This window comes from Ailuropoda melanoleuca, chromosome 1 (assembly GCF_002007445.2).
Source record: "Ailuropoda melanoleuca isolate Jingjing chromosome 1, ASM200744v2, whole genome shotgun sequence".
Taxonomy (NCBI): domain Eukaryota; kingdom Metazoa; phylum Chordata; class Mammalia; order Carnivora; family Ursidae; genus Ailuropoda; species Ailuropoda melanoleuca.
The window spans coordinates 153718119-153738803 of record NC_048218.1 but is presented as its reverse complement, the minus strand read 5'-3'; the positions used below and the strand labels follow the sequence as shown (position 1 = coordinate 153738803).

Here is a 20685-nt window from a genome sequence, read left to right as displayed (position 1 = left end):
GTACATGGAGAGAACTTCAGCTATCACATGAATGAGTCTTAGTAACAATACTAAGTGGAAAAAGCAAAAAATGAACAATATTTTCATTGGCATGTGCATGATAACTGAAAACTAAGAATAGTTCTCACCTTTGTGGATGAGGAAGAAGGATGCTGTGGGGAAAGAGCACAGCATTCTATGTAAGTTTTTGGGAATGTTCTCCCATTGGGGTTGACAACTGGCACATAGGTACTTAAATTATGCACAATATTATATTATACATGATATAAGCAAACAAATGGGAAATAGACTCAAAGAAAATATTGCAGCATGTCTAACAAAAGGTAAATATCCACAATATAATACCTAAGGAGATATGTGAAAGTTTGATATTCTAAATATTCATGGCTCTTAATATCAGGTGGTTGAGTTTTAGTTAATTTTTATGCATTTGTATTATATTTATGCATCGTTTGTATTACTTTTACAAAATGTTTTTCTAATAATGCTAATTTAAATGAAAAATAACACTCATGTAGAATTTATAAGATAATAATAAAAGACAACTCAGTGGAAAAGATGGGCAAGAATTTGAAGATGGAGTTCACAGAAGATATCACACACTTGTAAACCTACAAAAATATGCTCAACCCACTCACAAACAGGGATGTGTGATTTTACAGTAAAAGTATAATTTGATTTTTCATTATTATTGCAGAAATTAAGTTGTTTACATGTAGTGTTTTCGAGTTGAAAGAAATTGACACATCTTTTATGGGAGGAGCTGTTCAGAGAGTAGTATGATGGTATAGTGGATTTCCTTTCTAGAAGATTAGCCTTCAAAACATATGCATAAGTTCACATAATGTACTTCAAAAAGCGTTAACTATGATGCTTATTTTTTGTAAAATACTGCAATAGTTTGACAGTACCTGAAGAGAAATGATTTATTTGATCACACAATGAATACCTTATGTAATACATTCACTTACTGTGAATCATGATGCAACACTGTATGAGCTGACACAGAAAGATCTCTTAGACATTTTTAAATTAAAAAAATGCACACAAGTTAACAGGATGTATAGCATGATCCCATTCATGTTAAAAATATGTGTATAATAAGATTCATATGTGTATATTCACATATGTAAATATATAGAAACATTTCTTGGATGATTGTATATTGTATTACTACCAGTGGTTATCCCTGGGTAAGGGAGGTAAACAGACACATTCCACATATTTCTGTCTTGTTTCAATTTTTTTTTATTGCAAGAAAATAGGCATGTACAGTTGTATAACTGGCTGTGTTACCTGCCTTTTTAACTTTCTCCAAGGTAGGTTGCATTAATAAGCATAGTGCTATATGCAGTAGCAACGGAGGCTATAGGCATTTATTATGGCCCACCCAGCAATTAGGCTTGAGTGTTGAGGGCATGTCAAAAGACAAGGGGAAGGCTGGCTCCCATTTGCAAATTCTAAGTCAAAGGAAATCTAGAAGCAGAACCCCAAAAGCAGTGTGATCAATTTTTTCCTGTAATGGAAAAGGCTGAAAACTCTCGAAGACATATCGGCTGGCATAATAGTTGTATTTATGTAATGATTCAAAAGAAAATTTTTGATTAATAAAAATTATTCAATGAAATGCTGTAGTAAATATCACTTTGGATTATATGTGAAATGCAGATCACATGTGAGAGAATAATTTATTAAACATTATTATAATGTATTAGTTTTGGTTTTTTAAACTTTAGAGTTGATAAAAGAAAAAATATATATTTAATATATGTTTAAATCAAGATGTTAATTTTTTAATTTTAGAATTTTATTCTAGATAAGAGTTTAATATTTTTCAATAAAATCACTGAGATTATCTTACAGTCTTCATCAAATAAAAATGTCTTTTATTAGATAAAGTGCTGAGAATACAAAACTTGACAAGTCCGAATTTTAAAATACCAATCATGTGCCATAACATGCTTATTTTTCAGGTTAAACTTTTTCCGTGATGTTCCTGATTTCAGAGTGTTAGCCTGTGGTGGAGATGGAACCGTGGGGTGGATTTTGGACTGCATAGGTAATGAAGACACATACTTAACGTGGCTGGGGTGAGAGTGGTAACCTAAAATTCTGTATATTTTGTTTATTTTATTAATGCATTGATATCTTTGGATGCTACAATGATATAATCAGACATCTGGCCTTGTTGCACATTACTTACTGGTTTAATGTGTTTTCTGTATTTCTAAGTTATAATTGACAAACTAATTTGCAAGTATCTAGAAATCTTTCTTTTTTAATCCGCTTCTTGTGGAATTTACTAAACCTTCAGAGCTATTTTCAAATCAGGCTTTACAAATTCCATTTGTTTCTTTGCCCTGGGGAGGGAGCCAAAGAGAATCTTAACATTTGTGATAAAATTTATGTCAAGTAGATGTGTTTATTTTATTTAAGCATGGTGCCTCAAAACCTTACCCTCTGTGGTCATTCTTATCATATGCATCTATCATTATTATTACTACAGCTGTTTTTTTATTTATCATGTACTCCATCATAGACCTTGTGCTAAGATTTTTAGAAACAACTCTGTGACACAGTATGGATAATCCCATTTTAGAGAGAGGCTCTAGGTGTGGTGAAGTTAAATAATTAGAATGGAGTCTGAGAGCTATAAATTGACAGGACTGGGAATAGACCTCATCCTTTAACCTTAACCTAGACTGCTTCTCTATTTAAGTTTTTACAACTTTATTATTTATAAGCAAACGAAGCAGGTACATGACTGAGGGTAAAATGTAGGCATGTATCACAAAAACTTCATGATTTAGAAAAATTATCTGGGTTTCAGAGACAGTCAGCTGTCAGAACTGATTACTAATCAGTAAAATGATCATGAATTGGCCTTCATGGATAGATAAATCCCAAACAAATATTCTTTTCTTTATTGTTCAGTTCTTTGTTAAAAATGGGCTGTTTAAGTGGTGCCTAGGTAGCACAGTTGCTTGAGTATCCAAATCTGGGTTTTGGCTCAGGTCATGATCTCAGGGTCCTGAGATTAAGCCACATGTTGGGCTCTGCACTCAGCTCAGAGTCACCTTGAGATTCTCTCTCCCTCTCCCTCTACCCCTCCTGCTCGTGCTCTCTTTCTCAATCAATCAGTATAAACAAAACCATGTGGAATTTGAGGGCGCCTGGGTGGCTCAGTCAGTTAAACATCTGCCTTCAGCTCAGATCATGATCCTGGGGTCTTGGGGTGGAGCCCTGTGTCCGGCTCCCTGCTCAGCAGGGAGTCTCCTTCTTCCTCTCCCTCTGCCCCTCCTGCCCCTGCTCGTGCTCTCTCTCTCTCTCTCTCAAATAAATAAATAAAATCTTTAAAAAAATGTGGAATTTCATTGGCAGAGATCTTTACTGCTCTGAGCCAAAGCGTTATGTTCTCTAACGCTTAATCTCAACGAAAACCTGCTGATCTCAGTTACCTAGCTCTTACGTTGCTTACGCTGACCCAAAGCAGCACCATGGGTAGGAACAACACAGTGACTACTTTTTAGCATTTTACTAGCTTTTAGAGTTTGATTTTTCAAAATATTTTATTCCTTAAAGTGAAATGTATCTAGAGTTGGTGTTGCAAAAGAGGTTTTATAGGAACCCACACCTCCACTTTGGTGAAGCCCCTCTACTATATTCTTATGATGCATATATCTGCATCCTTGAGATTTCCATGATGTCAAAACCACCACAATTTTTAACTGAGTTAAGATTTTACTTTATTTTTTAAAGATTTTATTTATTTATTTGTCAGAGACAGAGAGAGCACAAGCAGGGGGAGCAGCAGCCAGAGTTAGAAGCAGGATCCTTCAGAAATCTTGAAAATTTCTATCACTTCATGAATTATGGTATTTTTCTGTGTTTTATAAATTGCTACAAATTCATACAAATTGATCTTACTTTCTAATTGTATATAGCTCTAAAACATAACTTTTTCTGCTTTTAAGTACCTGTAGAATGCCTTCATTTCATGCCAAGCTGTCTTTTTTACTGTTGTTCCATCTGTATCAAAATTTTATTTTATTTTTTTATTTTTGATTCCACAGAAAAGGCTAATGTTGTCAAGCATCCTCCAGTTGCTATTCTGCCTCTTGGGACCGGCAATGATCTAGCAAGATGCCTGCGATGGGGAGGAGGTAAACAGCTAACGAAAACCTTAAAAAAAAGAAATACAGTGCAGAGCATTTCCCCCCAAAAAACTAAGGCCATCATTTTTAATATATGACAACTGCCATGTGAATTTAGCAAATATAATTGCTGTGAGAGATATAGTACAAAACTTTGAACAATAGGCTGGGGTAGAGAAGGAAATAGTGGACCAGGAACTAGACTGTGAGTGCTGGCTTTTAATCTGATACTAATTATAGGGTTGATGGGGCAAGGCAAGTTTCTAAACCTCCTTGATTTGGGGTTCTAACTTAAGAAATGAGATAAGCATGGATTAATTCTAAAGTAACGTTCCGATTTTTAATCTCTGAGTTGTGTAGTAAAATCACTAACAAAGGAAAAAATTGAAAGGCTAATGAATGACTTATCCAGGAATGAATACAATAAGTAGCACTTATTTTTTGAGACCCACTTTATACCAAGTGATGTGTTCTGTTTTTGGGGTATAGGGTTAAGGACAGAAAACGAGGTCTATCTCCAAGAGGCCTTGAATTCTAGTGGTACATAAAGTCATAAGTAAATTGTGAGACTAACAAGTAAACCTATAACCAACATAGCAAAAGGTCTCTTGGAGAAAATGACAAGATAACGTAGGGAGAACCCTAATGGATAGAATAATGACAGCCATATGGAAGTGAGGGTAGACTTTAGAGGCAGAAAGAATCTCAAGTAAGAGGTCTAAAGGGAGGAAGGGACTTGACATACTCAAGGAACTCAAAATGGAATAGTGTGGATGAAACAGGGTAAGGGGGGATTATTTCAAAAGGTCTTAAAAAAATTTGACATATCATTAATAGTCTCTACTTACCTGAAGATTTCAAAGAAAAAAAAAAACCCCAGATTTTGCTAAAGAAGCCAGAACTGAAACTAAGTAACTTTAGCTTGAGTTTAAAAAGTGTCTACTTAGAGAAGTTTAAAAAAATGTCTGCTAAGACAGTGTGAATGAGAAGCCCTTGGGGAGCTTGTTAAAAATATAGTGGCCTGACCTCACCCGAGATATGCTGAATGGAAATCTCTGGGGTGGACCTGGGCAGATGATTTGCTTTTTAAGCAAACTCCCTAAGTAACTCTGATTTACAATAAAAATTTGAGAACAACTTTTCCATGAGTATCTGACCAACTGGTAAACTCTAAGCTGTGTTTTGTATCTGTGTATGTATGTGTATATGTATATAACAGACAGAATTGGAGACTAAGTTAAAAACTCAATATATGATATAATTTTCATTGAGAGTTTGAATTAGTAAAAGAATATCATGAAACACTGAGTTAAATCTCGTAGAATCGAAAGACAGACAGACAGATGGATAGAACCATTGCTTGTAAGATGCTAGCTTGTATTTGCCAGTGCTTACATATCTATATCGATTAAAAGGAAGAGAATCACACATGTGGCCTCTTGTGTATTCTTTTGAAAAATACTTTTGATATTTGAAAATTAATGGTTTCATTTAGATTCCAAACTCGTAAATGGCTCCAGTCTCAAAATTGACATAGAAGATCCATTTGAGGCATCTTCTAATGATTTTCTTATAAAATAATTTAAGATATATTATTATCAGTAGTCAAAGATACACAAATTGTAGTATATGCCAAAGTATATATTAATAATAAACTGTCTGTGTGTGCCTTGCACGTGTTGACACTGTTTTACGTCCTGTATTTGTAGTGAAAAAATAAGTAAAAGTCCCTACCTTTTGGAGATTATGTTTTCATTGAATACACAGATAATAAATCAATGAACAATAAAATATACAATTACAAAATAAGATCAAATCTATGTAAGACTCAAAACGTATTTAGACAGTAGTGGAGGGAAACTATTCAGCTAAATGACCAAGAAGGTCGCTCTGAGGAAGAAACTTTTAGGCTGGGTTTAAAATGTAAGGAAGGAGAAATAGGTTCTGAAATTGAAAGGGCTAAAGGGAGGCTGAGTGACTCTTGAATCATCTGTGAGGCAGTGGGTAGGAATGGAGTGGGGGGACAGACAGTGACTAGTATGATACTGGAGAGACAATCAAGAGCTAAATAATGCAGAGGCTTGATGGTCTTGTTAAGAATTCTGTTTGATTGAATTTGAAGCATAAAGTGAAACTTGGAAAGAGTTTCAAAAGCAGCATGACACAATGACATTTATGTTTTCAAAAATAGATTAATTGGGAGGTATAAAATAAACAAGAAAATTAAAAATTGTGAAAATATAGAGAATCATAGTTTTCCAAATAAGAACTTGTGTTACAGTTTTCCTAATTAGAGAATTAAGGGACTGGACCAGGGTGGAGGTAATGGAAATGAAACAAGTAGACACAATGGAGTTCTATTTTGGGGGGAAGGACTGGTAGAATCTGTCCATGGATTGGTATGGGGCTTTGGGGAAACCAAGACATTAAGGGGGACTGCAAGATGCCTAAGTTGAGTGATTAGGAAAATGCGGATGCCATTTGGTAGAGTTTACTGATAAACATGCTGTGAAGTGTGATTATTTCTTGCCAGGTGTGTAACTAACTTTGAGCAAGTTGCTTACCAACCGTGGGCTTCAGATTCCTCATTAGAGCTTGAAAAAAGGACAGTGCCTGCCTTGTAGGTTCTTATACTAACCATTACATTGTTTCCCTTGTGTTTGTGCTGAGTACTTTTTGTATTTGTAGCAAGTATCATCATGTTTAACATTTGGGAAAGAAAGGACTTTATTCAACTGATAGTCATTTGGTTCACTTTAGGTCACTGGAATATATTGACTTGAAGCTTATTTTTTACAAGAATATATTTGGGAAAATATAACACTAAGAATGTAGGATGTCCTAGGGCGTTTGCAAATACTTAATTTACATTCTCTTTGCAATTTTTCTAGTAATAGGCTAACTAGAATTTAAGATTATTTCAGGAAAAAGGTTTCATGAAGAGTAAGAGTGTAAGAGTTTTAGATGGAGCACACACTGACAAATCTATATTGTTGCTCTCCTTTAGGTGACTTTCTTTCCTTTTTAAAAATTTCTGTGGCTTTTTAGATAGATTTGGTAATAACATCACATCATTAAATAGAAAATAAATACTAATTATGTTTTAATTTTGTTTCTTAGCCTAGAGTGATTATAGGTTTAAATCAAAATAATGGAAGCAAAATAACATTATTCTTTTCTGGGAATAAGCTTTTACTTCTATATTTTGAAAGTTTAATATGTCTTTTTTTTTAAAAAATGATCTTCTTGAGTTTTGCAATCCTGTTTGTAGCTATGAATCATTCTTTAACAAGCTCAAACATAGATAAATACAATTAGGGTGTAGGCATTTGTTAAAATGGGGACTACAATTTGGAATTGGTCACCTTTGTAAATTAGCTCTGACCTGCAGATGCTATGATTCTCAAAATAGATTTATGGCCTATCTCTTTCCATTTTTACTTGGCTAGAAGGCTAATTGATATTAGCCGCTTTCATACTTACCCATAAAAACTTAGAGAACATACCATCACTAAGGATTTTAAGGTGAGTGGCTATAGTAGAATCTAGCTGTGGTAAGTAATTTTCACTAAATCCATTACTACTTTGTTCTCTACTGGTCAGTTGCTGTTCCTATATTTTTCTAGTGTTATATTGAACCATGCTGCTATTAACTTGAGATGTAGCTGGGGACAAGCTCAAATTTTATTTCAATAATTATTATTTGCTTGTGTATCTGCTGAATGAGTATATATAAATTTCATATTATATTTTATTATATATTATAGTGTACTTCTATGCTATATTATACTATATGATAGTACATTAATACGTGTAAATCCACTTATGTCTGAAAATCATACTTATTTTCAAATAAGTAGAATTTGAAAAAGAGGTGAATATACTTAACTTTTTTATCCAGTTCAATGGGGAAAACATATATAAAATGTATTTGGAGGCTAATGTTTATTACTTTTAAAAGAAATTAAAAATTTAGAAGAAATTAAACTTCAAGAATGAAGGTAGAACTATTAAAAATGTGAAATATATGTAAGTTTAATTATTATAATCTTGTACTTTAAATAATTCAGTTTTTACTGAGTGCAATTATACACAAGTTATTATGTATATTCATAGCTTTTGAAGTATGCCACAAAAATGCAATATAACATTTATTAAAATCCTATTTGGTACTTTTAATGCTTATATCTGTCTAGTCATTGTTTGTTGTACTCTTTGTTGTATGTATTAACTAGTACATAACTATTTTACCTGTGTAAGATAAAAAGTAATGGTGGGTGCCTAAATAGGCCCTCCTAGATTCTGGCTACCTTGAACTTCTAATAATTAATTCAACAAATACATAAATGTAATTTATTTATCTTTAGATAATGTTGGCATATTATGGTGCCTCTTCTTTTTTTCTTTTAACCCAATTAGTTTTTCCAGCTAACACCTCTAATGAGGACTCATAGCCTCTGGCATTTACTTGTTCAATGAATACATTATTAAAATATAGACCAAAGTTGCACACAGAAAAAAAAATCTAAATCTATGAAAATATTGTTCTAACTCAAATTATCAATTCAAGAATGTGTGTTTGTGTCTGTGTGTAGAGTGAAGAGAGAGATATTATTTAACTTAGTACAATAATTCACATTCTGTTATCATTATATGGTTGAGAACTTTCTATTTTTATGCTTCATGTACTAAGAACTTTATGCATTTTCTCATGTAATTCTCACAATCAACAGAAGGTTTTACAGAGGACACTATTTAGGGAGGTTAAAAGCAAAGATTAACACAACCTGGATTAGGTTATAGTTTGAACTATAATGTTATATAGATAGATACATTTAAGAGAAAATATAATATTAAGGAATAACTTTATTTTCAGGGCATGTTGATTATCTGCAGTAGATCCAGTAAAACTAGATTTGTCAAGCATTTACTCTAGGGAACACCTGGTAAAAGAAACTTGTAGTGAGAAAGATGCGAGTAACTATAATGCAGTGTACTAGTTCCAAGGTATGGCTAGTTTGGAGAACTGTGTGCTGTGGAACTGTAGAGAATCCATTATTTTGGGAGGGTGGCTTCTGGAAAGAAGTGCTATCAAATATAAAACTTACAGCAGGAGCAGAAGCAAGGCAACCAAAAGAAAAGGGATACTCTGGCTATATAGAACAAGAGAGGAAATGGCACAAAATGAAAAAGAGAAGGACCTTCTACTTAAACTGCAAACAGTTCTGTATCACTAGAGGGTACAGTGTGAGGATCACGGAAGGATGGAAAGGGACAAGTCTGAAATCGCATCCAAGCTTTTTACTCCCGCAACTGGGTTGAGAGTGTTGCCTGTCTGAAAGAGAGTTAACAGGAAGAAGATAGGGAAGCAGATCATTAATTTCTTTTTGAATACATTGATAGGAAATTTTGTGGGGGTATGCCGTGGAGGTGTTCGTTTGGCATTTGACTATACTGAGAATTGGCACCACAGGAGAGAAGTATGAGTTGCAAATTTTAAAGCTATTTTAAAGCTAAAAATAAAATATTTGTATGAGCTTACCATTATAGTTAATTCTTTATCTGTGTTAGAATTTGCTGTAAAATGCATTGTTTGGCTTCAGAATGAGACATCCACATACACACACTCAAATACATATAAATACAGCTTTTGTTATTTGGTAATATTTTTCTTCAAGACAATTTTTTTTCATTTAGGTTATGAAGGTGAGAATCTGATGAAAATCCTAAAAGACATTGAAAACAGCACAGAAATCATGTTGGACAGGTGGAAGTTTGAAGTCATACCTAATGACAAAGATGAGAAGGGAGACCCAGTGCCTTACAGTATCATCAATAATTACTTTTCCATTGGCGTGGTAAGATTTTGCACTAAATGTTCTTTTAACCAGTCCAGAATAATCACTGTGTTTAAACTCATATACTACAAAGATTTACTAATTATAAATAATTTATTTTTGTGTCAACAAAGCACCTCTTTAATGGGCAATAATTAAGTTTATGTATTGTTTCAAAGTCCGAGAATCAGCAATAGATAAAATTTTCATGCGTTAAACAAAAGAAAAACTTTTTTTGCAATTGAGTTGACTGTGTTACTAAAATAAAGGGTAGAATGGTTTGTGAAATAATTATATTTTAGAATATAGGCTAAAGCTCCACATTAGTTAAAATGTGAAGTCGATGAATCAAATTTTATCTTATTTTGTGATATGTATTAAAATATTATAACCCATTAGGTTTTTACAAATAGCCATCATTTTAAAATTTATGGTTAAGTCTGACGTCTAAGAAAAATGCTACTATGATTCTAAAGTGGTTAATAAGTCAAAAGGCTTAACTTTTCACTTAATTTCTTGAAAAATCTTAGACTGAAAGCAAAATATCATTTGCCAATTAAAATAGTTATTATAATTTTAATTCCTAAATAATAATTTTAACAGTGGTTTTATACATGTGTACATTTATATTACCTGGTAGTTATGAATTCTTAAAATATATTGTGTACAAAATTATATTCCATTTAACATATGCGTCTCAGTATTAATCTCATGTCTTTCTCTGTCATGTGCATACACACACACATACACACACGCTCACACACACACACACCACTAGCAGATTATAAAAGGCACTGACTGAATCCATGAACTTAGGAAGTTAAGCTACCTGAGCAAGGGTCCTTTAGCAATACTTTTTCTAATGTCCATTTATTTACCTTTATCATGATGGCATTATTTTTTCTCTCATTGTTACAGATAATGTGCTTATATATTTAAAGAGCCTCTAATAATAGTACATAATGAAGGCTAAATATGCAATCATTACTATCACAGTTATTATTTGCAAGAAAAATGTAACACATTTGATTCATAAAATTCCTCCTGTTTATCTTTGATATGAATATGCATAATAATCTTTTTAACATTTTTACTGACATGTAACTTACACACAACCTAATTCACTCATTTTAAATGAACCTTTCAATGATTTTACTAAATTCATCCAATTTTAGAGGATTTTCATTACCTAAACAAGAACCCTCATGTCCATTTGTAATCAGTTCTGGCTTCTTCCCTCAGCTTTAAGCAATAACTAATATTCTGCATCTAAGAACTACCTTTTATGGATATTTCATATAAAAGAAATCATATAATATATAGTCTTTTGCATCTGGCTTCTTTCATTTCATATAATATTTTTGAAGTTCACCCATATGAACTGCATGAATACTGTATTCCTTTTTATTACTGAGTAGTATCCCATTGTATGGCCATATCACATATAAACATAGCCATTCACCAATTGATGGGCATTTAGATTGCTTTGAGTCTTTGGATATTAGGAATAATGCCATTCTCCTGGGTTCCTTTGGTGTATTTTTGTTTGTTTGTTTTGGTTAATATACTATTTAAATCCAGAGTTTCCATTTGGTTCTCTTTTTATAATTTCTATGTTTTTAATTGGTATTTTCTATTTGAGGAATCGTTGTTATGCTTTCCTTTATTCTTTAAACATGCTTTATTTTAGTTCTTTTGACATATTTAAAATGGTTGTTGTGAAGTTTTTGTCTGCTAAGTTCAAAATCTGAAGCTCCTCAGAGAGTTTAATAACATCTGAACCACATTCAAGACAATTTTCCCCCAAATTATGTGCCACATTTTGCTATTTCTCTGCATGTCTGCTAATATTTTGTTGGGAATGGGATATTTTATATAATTTATTGTGAGAACTTCGGATTTGGATCCACTCAACAGTGGTTATGGTTGTTCCAGTGTTTGTTTAGTGACTTGACCACGTTAATTATGTGGAGCCCTGCTCTCCTGCGCATGTGACTCCCTTTTGTTTTGTTTTGTTTTGCCTTTTTAATTCTTGTTTTTATCTTAATCCTGGCTTCCTGGGATCACCCCTGTGTCAGCATGATTGATCAGAGTTTGTGCTCAGTAAGTTTGAGCCAGTAAGTCTTCCAGTTTGTCACTGGATCTGTGTGTTCCCTGGGGAACACACATAACTTTAGGCATTCAGCTTTTAATATCTGCTGACCCTTCTTTTGTCTCCTTTGCCCCTGTATAAGAATTCTCACTTAGCCTAGGATATACAGGCTACTAGGGCCTTTTTGGTCTGTCATTCAGCAAGGCCACCTTCTACTTAGTGACTTGTATTCCTCTGTCTCAATCACTGAATCCAGAAAACAATAAGATGAAATGAATTCTCTATCTCAAGCTATTCCTGAATATATAAAAAGTATGGAATTGGAGTACAGAAAGGATGAGGAGGTATTTCAACTTTTTGTTGTCACCAACATGGTAAAGATTAAGATGGCACATGCTTTGTATTTGAAATTAGCTCTTAGAATCTCACTACCTGCTAGTTACAAGGTGATCTCAAAGTTTGACTATATGATCAGTGTGGTTTCCATTATTTCAACTATTGTCCTTCATTTATTGACCATAAGTGTCTTACACATTACACAGAAATTGCTTCATATTTTTAGAAAAACCTTTGATGGTCAGAAATACATAAATAATTATCTTCATATACATTAGTATATATACCTTGTATTATAGTGGGTTGAGTATTGGTACAAAATTCCCAAAATATTAATGGTCTGCTAACAATTAAAAATTAGTTCTTCCCTCACATAATAGAACAGCATAGGTTAATATTTGGAGAGAGGTTCTAGTCCACTTGGTCAGTGACCGAGTCTCCTTCCATCTTGGGGCTCCACACTCCTCTAGCTACTCAGCGCCCTATCTAGTCAACAAAAGGGTGACAAAGAAAGAGTGGGCTGTAGGAGGGGAATGTTTATGGGCCAGACCCGGAAAATGCTCCACTAATAACCCATTGGCCATATATTAATCATTTGTGCCTAATTTTAAGGAAGCTGGGGAAGGAACTGTCTGCCTAGGAAGGAAAGGGAAATTGGTAAATACCCAGCCCATTTCTGCTAATTCCTTCTGTGTAATACTTTCCAATATTAGCCAGAACAATTGCAAATAATCCTGAAATCATAATTAACTCCAAAATTAGATATTCTTGTACGGTGGTGGTCCTTCAATTACAACATAATTACATAGCACCTGCTAGGTGCCAGATACTGTTTGAGGATGGGCAGTGAATAGATGGAAGAAATATATGTAATTGCTAACTTTACATTATAGTAAGGTGAGAGAGAGTTTATGATAAATTTAATGAAAGGAAACTAAAGTTATCTTGAGCTAGAATAAGGGATAATTTTAGATCTCACGGTCAGGGAAAGCCTAGAAAAGAAGATGCATTTAATATGTAGAAAAGCTCACTTCCACCTTCTTCTGAGGAATACACAAGTGAGCTGGCCACAAAAGAGATGGACAGAACATAGCAAGCAGGTATACCTATATGTGAAGAGATTGAGGTGAGAAAAAACTTGAAGGTCCATGTGCCTGGAACATAGGGCGGAAGGTGGAATGGATTGACAAAAAAGGGCTGTTGCAGAGGTGGCTGCTACCTTGTCTTGAAGACTCTTGGAAGCCAAGGTGTGGTGTTTGTCTTTCAAGAGGGGCCATTAAGAGCACTGGAGGAGATAATGCTAAGTGAAATAAGTCAAGCAGAGAAAGACAATTATCATATGATTTCTCTCATCTATGGAGCATAAGAAATAGGAAGATTGGTAGGAGAAGAAAGGGATAAAGAAAAGGGGGGTAATCAGAAGGGGGAATGAAACATGGGAGACTCTGGACCCTGAGAAACAAACTGAGGGCTTCAGAGGGGAGGGGGGTGGGGGAATGGGATAGACTGGTGATGGGTAGTAAGGAGGGCATGTATTGCATGGTGCACTGGGTGTTATACGCAACTAATGAATCATGGAAATTTACATCAAAAACCAGGGATGTACTGTATGGTGACTAACATAATATAATAAAAAATATTATTACAAAAAAAGAGGGGCGATTAAGTGATTTAATGATTATAATCAGGAAATGAAGTAGTCCAATTTATGTAAAACAGGAGCTCTTCTACCTATTAAAAGATAGTGTCATAAAATGATACATAGAATTTTTAATTAAAAAAAAGTCTTTTAAAGATTTTATTTATTTGAGAGAGAGAGAGAATGAGGGATAGTGTGAGTGAGGAACAGGGAGAAGGAGAAGCAGGCTCCCGGCTGAGTAGGAAGCCAGACCTGAGCTCAGGACCCTGAGATCATGACCTGAGCCAAAGGCAGATGCTTAACCAACTGAACCATCCAGGCACCCCAGAATTTTTAACATTTTAACCTAAAACTTAAAATTGAATTGGCCAATCTTCCCTTATCGGTCCAGCTAAGATTTTTTTGAATGTGGATCTGGGGTTCTACAAAGTCTGTCTTTGTAAATCACATTCAATAATAATCCATCTAATAATTTCCATTTGTAGTTTCTTTTAAGTGGAATAAAAATTTTAAAGACACTTAAGATGCAATCTGAGTATAAAATCCGTCTAGATTTTTACAATAGTTAAATCCTTTATAATGATTTTTCTTGCAGGTAATTCTAAGCAAAGATATATAATTCTATAGCAGTTTCAGCATTGCATTTATATCACATCTTCCCAAATCTTCATTTCCATATAAAACAAAACCTTTTTCTGTCTGTAATCATATTATCCTTTTATATAACATGTGATTAAATTATCTAATTATAATAGAAACTAAAGTTGGTATAAATTGTTGGAAACAACAAAAATGATTCTTGGTAAGTGCAAACCTCAGGAAATACAAACATGCAGGTTTACTAAAAAGTCGGAGCTGCAAGCGGCTAGACCTGAATGAGGGCTACTTTGGTATCCCGCCTCAGAGGGGATGTTGGCAAGCTTGCCTGTGGGTGCACAGATGGGATGAGCATGTCCCCCTCTGGGTCCTGTGCAGGCAGGGCCACTCCAAGACCACTGCTAAGAGGAACTGGAGGGGCCGTACAGCGCTGCTTCCAAATCCACAGGCTGTACTTGAAGAAGTAGTCCTCTACCCTCTGCTCACTGGCTTCAGTCAACCCAGTTAGGGCGTCTTAGGCTTTCTCAGAGTTTTTCTATAGATGGCCCATTCCCCGCATCTTAGGGCGGGGAGAGGGGGCTAATTCTTAAGATTGTATATAGCAGAAATGGGCTGGGTATTTACCAATTTCCCTTTCCTTCTCTCCAACCGCAAAGCCTGCCTGGGTATTATTGTGAGGCTCCTGTGTGTTTTCACGAGGGCAGTGCCTTAGAATGCTGAAATTTACGTGCCTTCCTGCAATCCCGCAGTCGACCTAGCAGTCTGCACATGCTCACGGCCAAGGCTTGCCTTTCTGCGCACGAGGGCACGTTCTGGCGCGAGGGAGGGTGTTGTGATGCACGAGGTCTCAGTATTCTGGGTGAGGCAAAAAAGAAGTGGTGTGTCCGGCAGCGTGCGGCAAGGCTTGGGAAGCTGCGCACACACAACACTTTCTCCGGTGAGAGAAATCTCAGTGCTGAGGGTCAGTGCTCTTGGAATTGAGCTGTGCCACCTCGGGGAAGCGTGGCAGGGGAAGTCGGACTGTTCTTCTTGCCCTCCTCCCTCTATTGGACTTTTGCGCCGGTGGTGCCCTGGAACTTCACTGGACTCTCTGACTCCCACAAAGGTACTCGTCTGTGAGTGGTTGTCGCTTTCACTGTACTCTGGGGGGTGATAGCTGAAAATTCCTACTCTGCCATTTTGGTGGTGTTAACTATTCAAGAATATGTATGTTTTTTAGCAGAAATTAAATACGCAGCATAATAAGTTTGAAGATATAACTACAGCTATGGAAAATATTTACGTAATTATGAGTATGTGGTTTGCATCTTTATGGCGCTAAGCTTTATCATATGGAAGAAATTGATTATTTTGCATTCAAATACAGATAGCTGAAATTTGCTGAAGAGGAAGGAGTAGCAAAATCTAAGCCGGTAGTTGTTAAACTGAGTATGGGTTAGAATCAGCTGGAAGGCTTATTGAACTCCTGATTGATGATCCTCATACCCTGCCTTTCTCTTTCCTTAGGTCTGAGATGGGGCCCCAAAATTTATGGTTCTAGTAAGTTCCTAGGTGATCCCAGTATTGCTCTTCTAGGATCATACTTTGAGAACCCCTACTCTAAGCATATAGACAAAGACGAAAAAGTAAAATGTAGTAAAAGAACTGCTTTAGTAGTACTGTTGTCATTGAAAAATGATCTTGCACAGCACAAATAATTCTTACGTGTTCAAAGTCATTTCAGAATGCCTGGGTGGCTCAGTCGGTTAAGCATCCTACTCTTGGTTTCAGCTGAGGTCATGATCTCAGGGTAGTGATTTCAAGACCCCTGTGGTAGGGCTCTGTGTTCAGCAGGGAGTCAGCTTGAGATTCTTTCCCTCTTTCTTTCCCTCCTGCTGTTCATGTGCTCTCTCTCAAATAAATAAAAATCTTAAAAAAAAGAATGTAGACTTAAAATGGATGTTTTCCCATTCATTTTAGATAGCTTGCAAATCCCAATATCACTACCTCATGAACAACCCAAAAAAGAAAACACACATGTAACTATCAATGTCATAGTTACAAACAATATAATTAGCAAATAAATTTAGGTATCATATTTAAGGACTAAAATCTATTGACTAAGATTTTAAGAAAGCCAAGTGGGTAAATATTAGCGTAATTATTTAATTTAAGGAAAAACCAGGTTTGTCATTCTTCATAATTAAAAACTATTGATAATATGTAAAACCTTTTCTACAAATTAGTAATTAATATCATATTAATAGTGGCATACTAAAGGCATTCCAAATAAAATCAGGAAGAATACAGGAATTTTTCTAACACTAATTCAGTTAGCACTTTTAGAAAAGTGAGCTAATTTAATTAAGTTATATATCTTGAAAAGTAAGAGACAAGATTATTATTTGAAAGTTATATGATGACATAATATAGTAAATATGCATAAACTGAAAATTAGTGAATCAATATAAGGTGCCAAAGACTAGATAAATGTACCAAAAAAAAAATGACCATGTAGTTTTCTTTTACAAAATTAACAGTTAATATACTAATATAAATAGAATTTAGTTAAAAATATCAGAAAACTACAAAATACCAAGGTTCATATTTAATAAGAAAACTGTCCAACCTAGGGAGGCCTGGGTGGCTCAGTTGGTTGGGCATCTGCCTTCTGCTCAAGATATGATCCCAGTGTCCTAGGGTTGAGTCCCACCTCTGGCTCCTTGCTCAGTGGGGAGCCTGCTTCTCCCTCTGCCTGCCACTCCCCCTGCTTGTGCTTTCTCTCTCTCCCTCCCTCTCTGACAAATAAATAAATGAAATCTTAAAAAAAAATATATCCAGCCTATATGGGGAAAACTAATTTTATTCAAAATTATAAAATGGAACCTGAATAATAAGTCATCTCGTGTTCCTACAAGGGAATATTTAATATTAAGGAATCAAGTCGCCTCAAATTAATTTATACATTTAGTCTGTTGCTACTGAGAATTCTTATAGGATTATTGATAGTTGTTTTGATAAATGGTAATTTACAATTGGCAATATTGTCTTTTTAATTTTTTGGAAATAATGTCCTACAATGGCCAATTTCCTTCTTATGTGCAAAATACTACCAAGTGACTGTAACTTAACTATAGTGGCACAAACACAGATAAATAGAAGGGAATATAAAAAATCAGAGCAAAAAAATTACATCACTGCATTCTAGGACATTTAATATTTGTTTAGTGTTGAATTTTCACATGATTGAATAAAATTGAAGTGCATAATAAATTAGGTTACATAATTGGTTACTAATTTGAATGAAAATAAATTTATATTCCCATTCATATCCATGTGAAATATACATTAAATAGATTAAAATGCAAATTAGTGTAATACTCTTAAAAGATATTAGAAGAAAATATGGAAGTATATTGCTTAGGATAGGAGAACCTATCTCAAGCAAATAGGAAACTTAGAGACCATAAAGGAAAAGAAATTATAACTATTTTTCATAACCTTTCATTTAAAAAAATGTTAAAATTCATTAACAATTGAAAGTCAATGAAAATATTTTCAACACAAGTAATTAACAGGGGGTTAATAAAATAGGAACTCAATAAAAAATAAGCATCTAATAGAAAAACAGACTAAGACTATGAGAATTATAATGAATAGCCACATAAAAATATTCCAAATGTTATTAGTTTACAAGGAAATGCAAAATTATGCAGTGGGTATCATATTTTGTCTTTCAGGCTACTAAAATTCACAAAGATTGATAATATCTAATGTCAGTAAGTATGCACAAAAATAGACACATTCATAATTGTGTCATCCATAAATTCAAATAATCTTTGAAGAATAATTTGATTGCATTTGTTAAAATTTAAAATGTGAATAACTTTTCTTTTCTTTTTTTTTTTTTTTAAAGATTTTATTTATTTATTCGATAGAGATAGATACAGCCAGCGAGAGAGGGAACACAAGCAGGGGGAGTAGGAGAGGAAGAAGCAGGCTCATAGAGGAAGAGCCTGATGTGGGGCTCGATCCCAGAACGCCAGGATCACGCCCTGAGCTGAAGGCAGAAGCTCAACCGCTGTGCCACCCAGGCGCCCCAAAAATGTGAATAACTTTTCAACCATCAATCGCATTTCTAAGAATCCATTCTAAAGAAATAATACAAAAGCCTAAGCTGCACCAATTATATTTAATCACATACAATTGTGTGCAACCTAAAAGTCTCTCAATTTTTAGATGTTATACAACAGGAAAAGAGGTCCCAAAAGTATAATGGTAAATCACAAAAGCAAATTGTCCGTAAGTAAGCACAGTTTCTTCTTTCGTGAATGGGGATGATAATAGAGGCTTTCTTAAAGAAGTGTGGGAATTGAGTTGCAGACTACAAATGATATGTAGCACTGGTACTTAATAAATGTTAGGGATGATGATGGTGATAAAATATGAATGGTTTTATATAGTTCTGGGTCTAAGAACTTGTAAAAGAGTCAGTAAATAGGAGCGCCTGGGTGGCCCAGTCATTTAAGCATCCGACTTGATTTCGTCTCAGCTCATGCATGATCTCAGGGTCGTGAGATCTAGCTCCTTACTCAGCAGGGAGTCTGCTTGAGATTCTCTCCCTCTCTTCCTGCTCTTCCCCTTGCACCAGCCCTTGCTCTCTTTCTCAAATAAATAAATAAATCTAAAAAAAAGTAAATATATGTTCAAAATATTAACCTCTGGATTGTGGAGGTGTGGAAAGGGAAATGAAACTTTCTCTTCTTAATTCAAAAATATTATGGGACAATGGGTAACCTTTAAAAATTTCACAGGATTGAGGGAGCTGGGTGGCTCAGTCAGTGAAGCATCTGCCTTCAGCTCAGGTCATTATATCAGGGTGCTGGGATCCAGCCCTGCAACAGCCTCCTGGCTCAGCAGTGAGTCTGTTTCTTTCTCCCTCTGCCCATTTGTGCTCTCTCTCAAATAAATAAATAAAATCTTTAAAAAAAAAGGAAAAAATAAAAGATATTTTAAATTTCACAGGATTATTTACATGTATTTAAATGTTTTCAAACCTACTACCATGATACTTAAATTCTCAAATTCACTTTTAACCTGCTTTATATCCCCACCTCTTGCAGAATTTAAAATGATATGAGATTTGGTGTGATTTTATTTGCTTAGATCACATTTTAAGTGGATAGACTTCACTAAACTATAATTGCTGTTCTATTGATTCTTTTTTTGTTGTTCTGCACATTTTCCTGTCCTTTCATTTCTTCATTTGTACAGCAATTTAATTTTTTTATGTGAGTAGCCATTATGTTGTCAACACTCTTCTAAACATTGGATGATGATAAAATGAAAATCAGTATTAGAGAATAAGGCTGGCAAAACTTGAGTTCTCATTTAGTCGCCATTTGTAGGTACTATGGTGGAAAGTGACTTAGAGAGTAGGATAGTGTCTTTATATCGCTGTGACTATTTTATTAGCTGGAAGTTTATACCTTTTGACCCATTTGGCTCCTCCAGCAACCACTGATCTGTTCTCTCTATGAGCTTGCTTTTTATTTTGTTTTGTTTTGTTTTCATTTTTTTAGGTTCCACATGTAAGTGAGGTCATATGTATTTGTTTTTCTGTTTTACTTATTTCACATAGCATAATGCCCTCATGGTCCATTTGTGTTGTTGAAAATGGCAAGATGCCATTCTTTTTCATCACTGAGTAGTATTTCATTGTATATATACACTACACCTTTTTTATCTATTCATCCATTGATGGTCTCTTAGGTTGTTTCTGTATCTTGGCTATTGTAAATAATGCTGCAGTGAACATGGGGGTACATATGTCTCTTTGAGTTCGTGTTTTTTTTTTTTTTCCATTTACTTCTTAAAGTTCCAGTTTCTCTTTGGCTATCTTCCCTTTGGGGATTGGGCCTTATGTATCCCAAGGGTCTCAAGGCCCTCAGTATTAGGCTTAAGACCAGTCTCATTAGTTTAATTTTCGAGCTTGTGTTTTTGTGGATAGCTGATTTTCCCAAGTCATTACAACACTAACCATGACTTCTC

The 20685-nt window shown here is 34.6% G+C and overlaps 1 protein-coding gene across 4 annotated transcripts in view; it reads left to right on the top strand.

The window, feature by feature from the left end:
* DGKB (diacylglycerol kinase beta) overlaps positions 1 to 20685 on the top strand; it is a 669924-nt gene that overhangs the window by 273750 nt on the left and 375489 nt on the right. For all 4 annotated transcript variants that reach the window (XM_034668563.1, XM_034668559.1, XM_034668553.1 and 1 more), the window contains 3 exons: positions 1974 to 2059; positions 4074 to 4163; positions 9852 to 10012. In XM_034668563.1, the coding sequence (XP_034524454.1) occupies positions 1974 to 2059; positions 4074 to 4163; positions 9852 to 10012 (337 nt within the window). The remainder of the gene's footprint in view (positions 1 to 1973; positions 2060 to 4073; positions 4164 to 9851; positions 10013 to 20685) is intronic.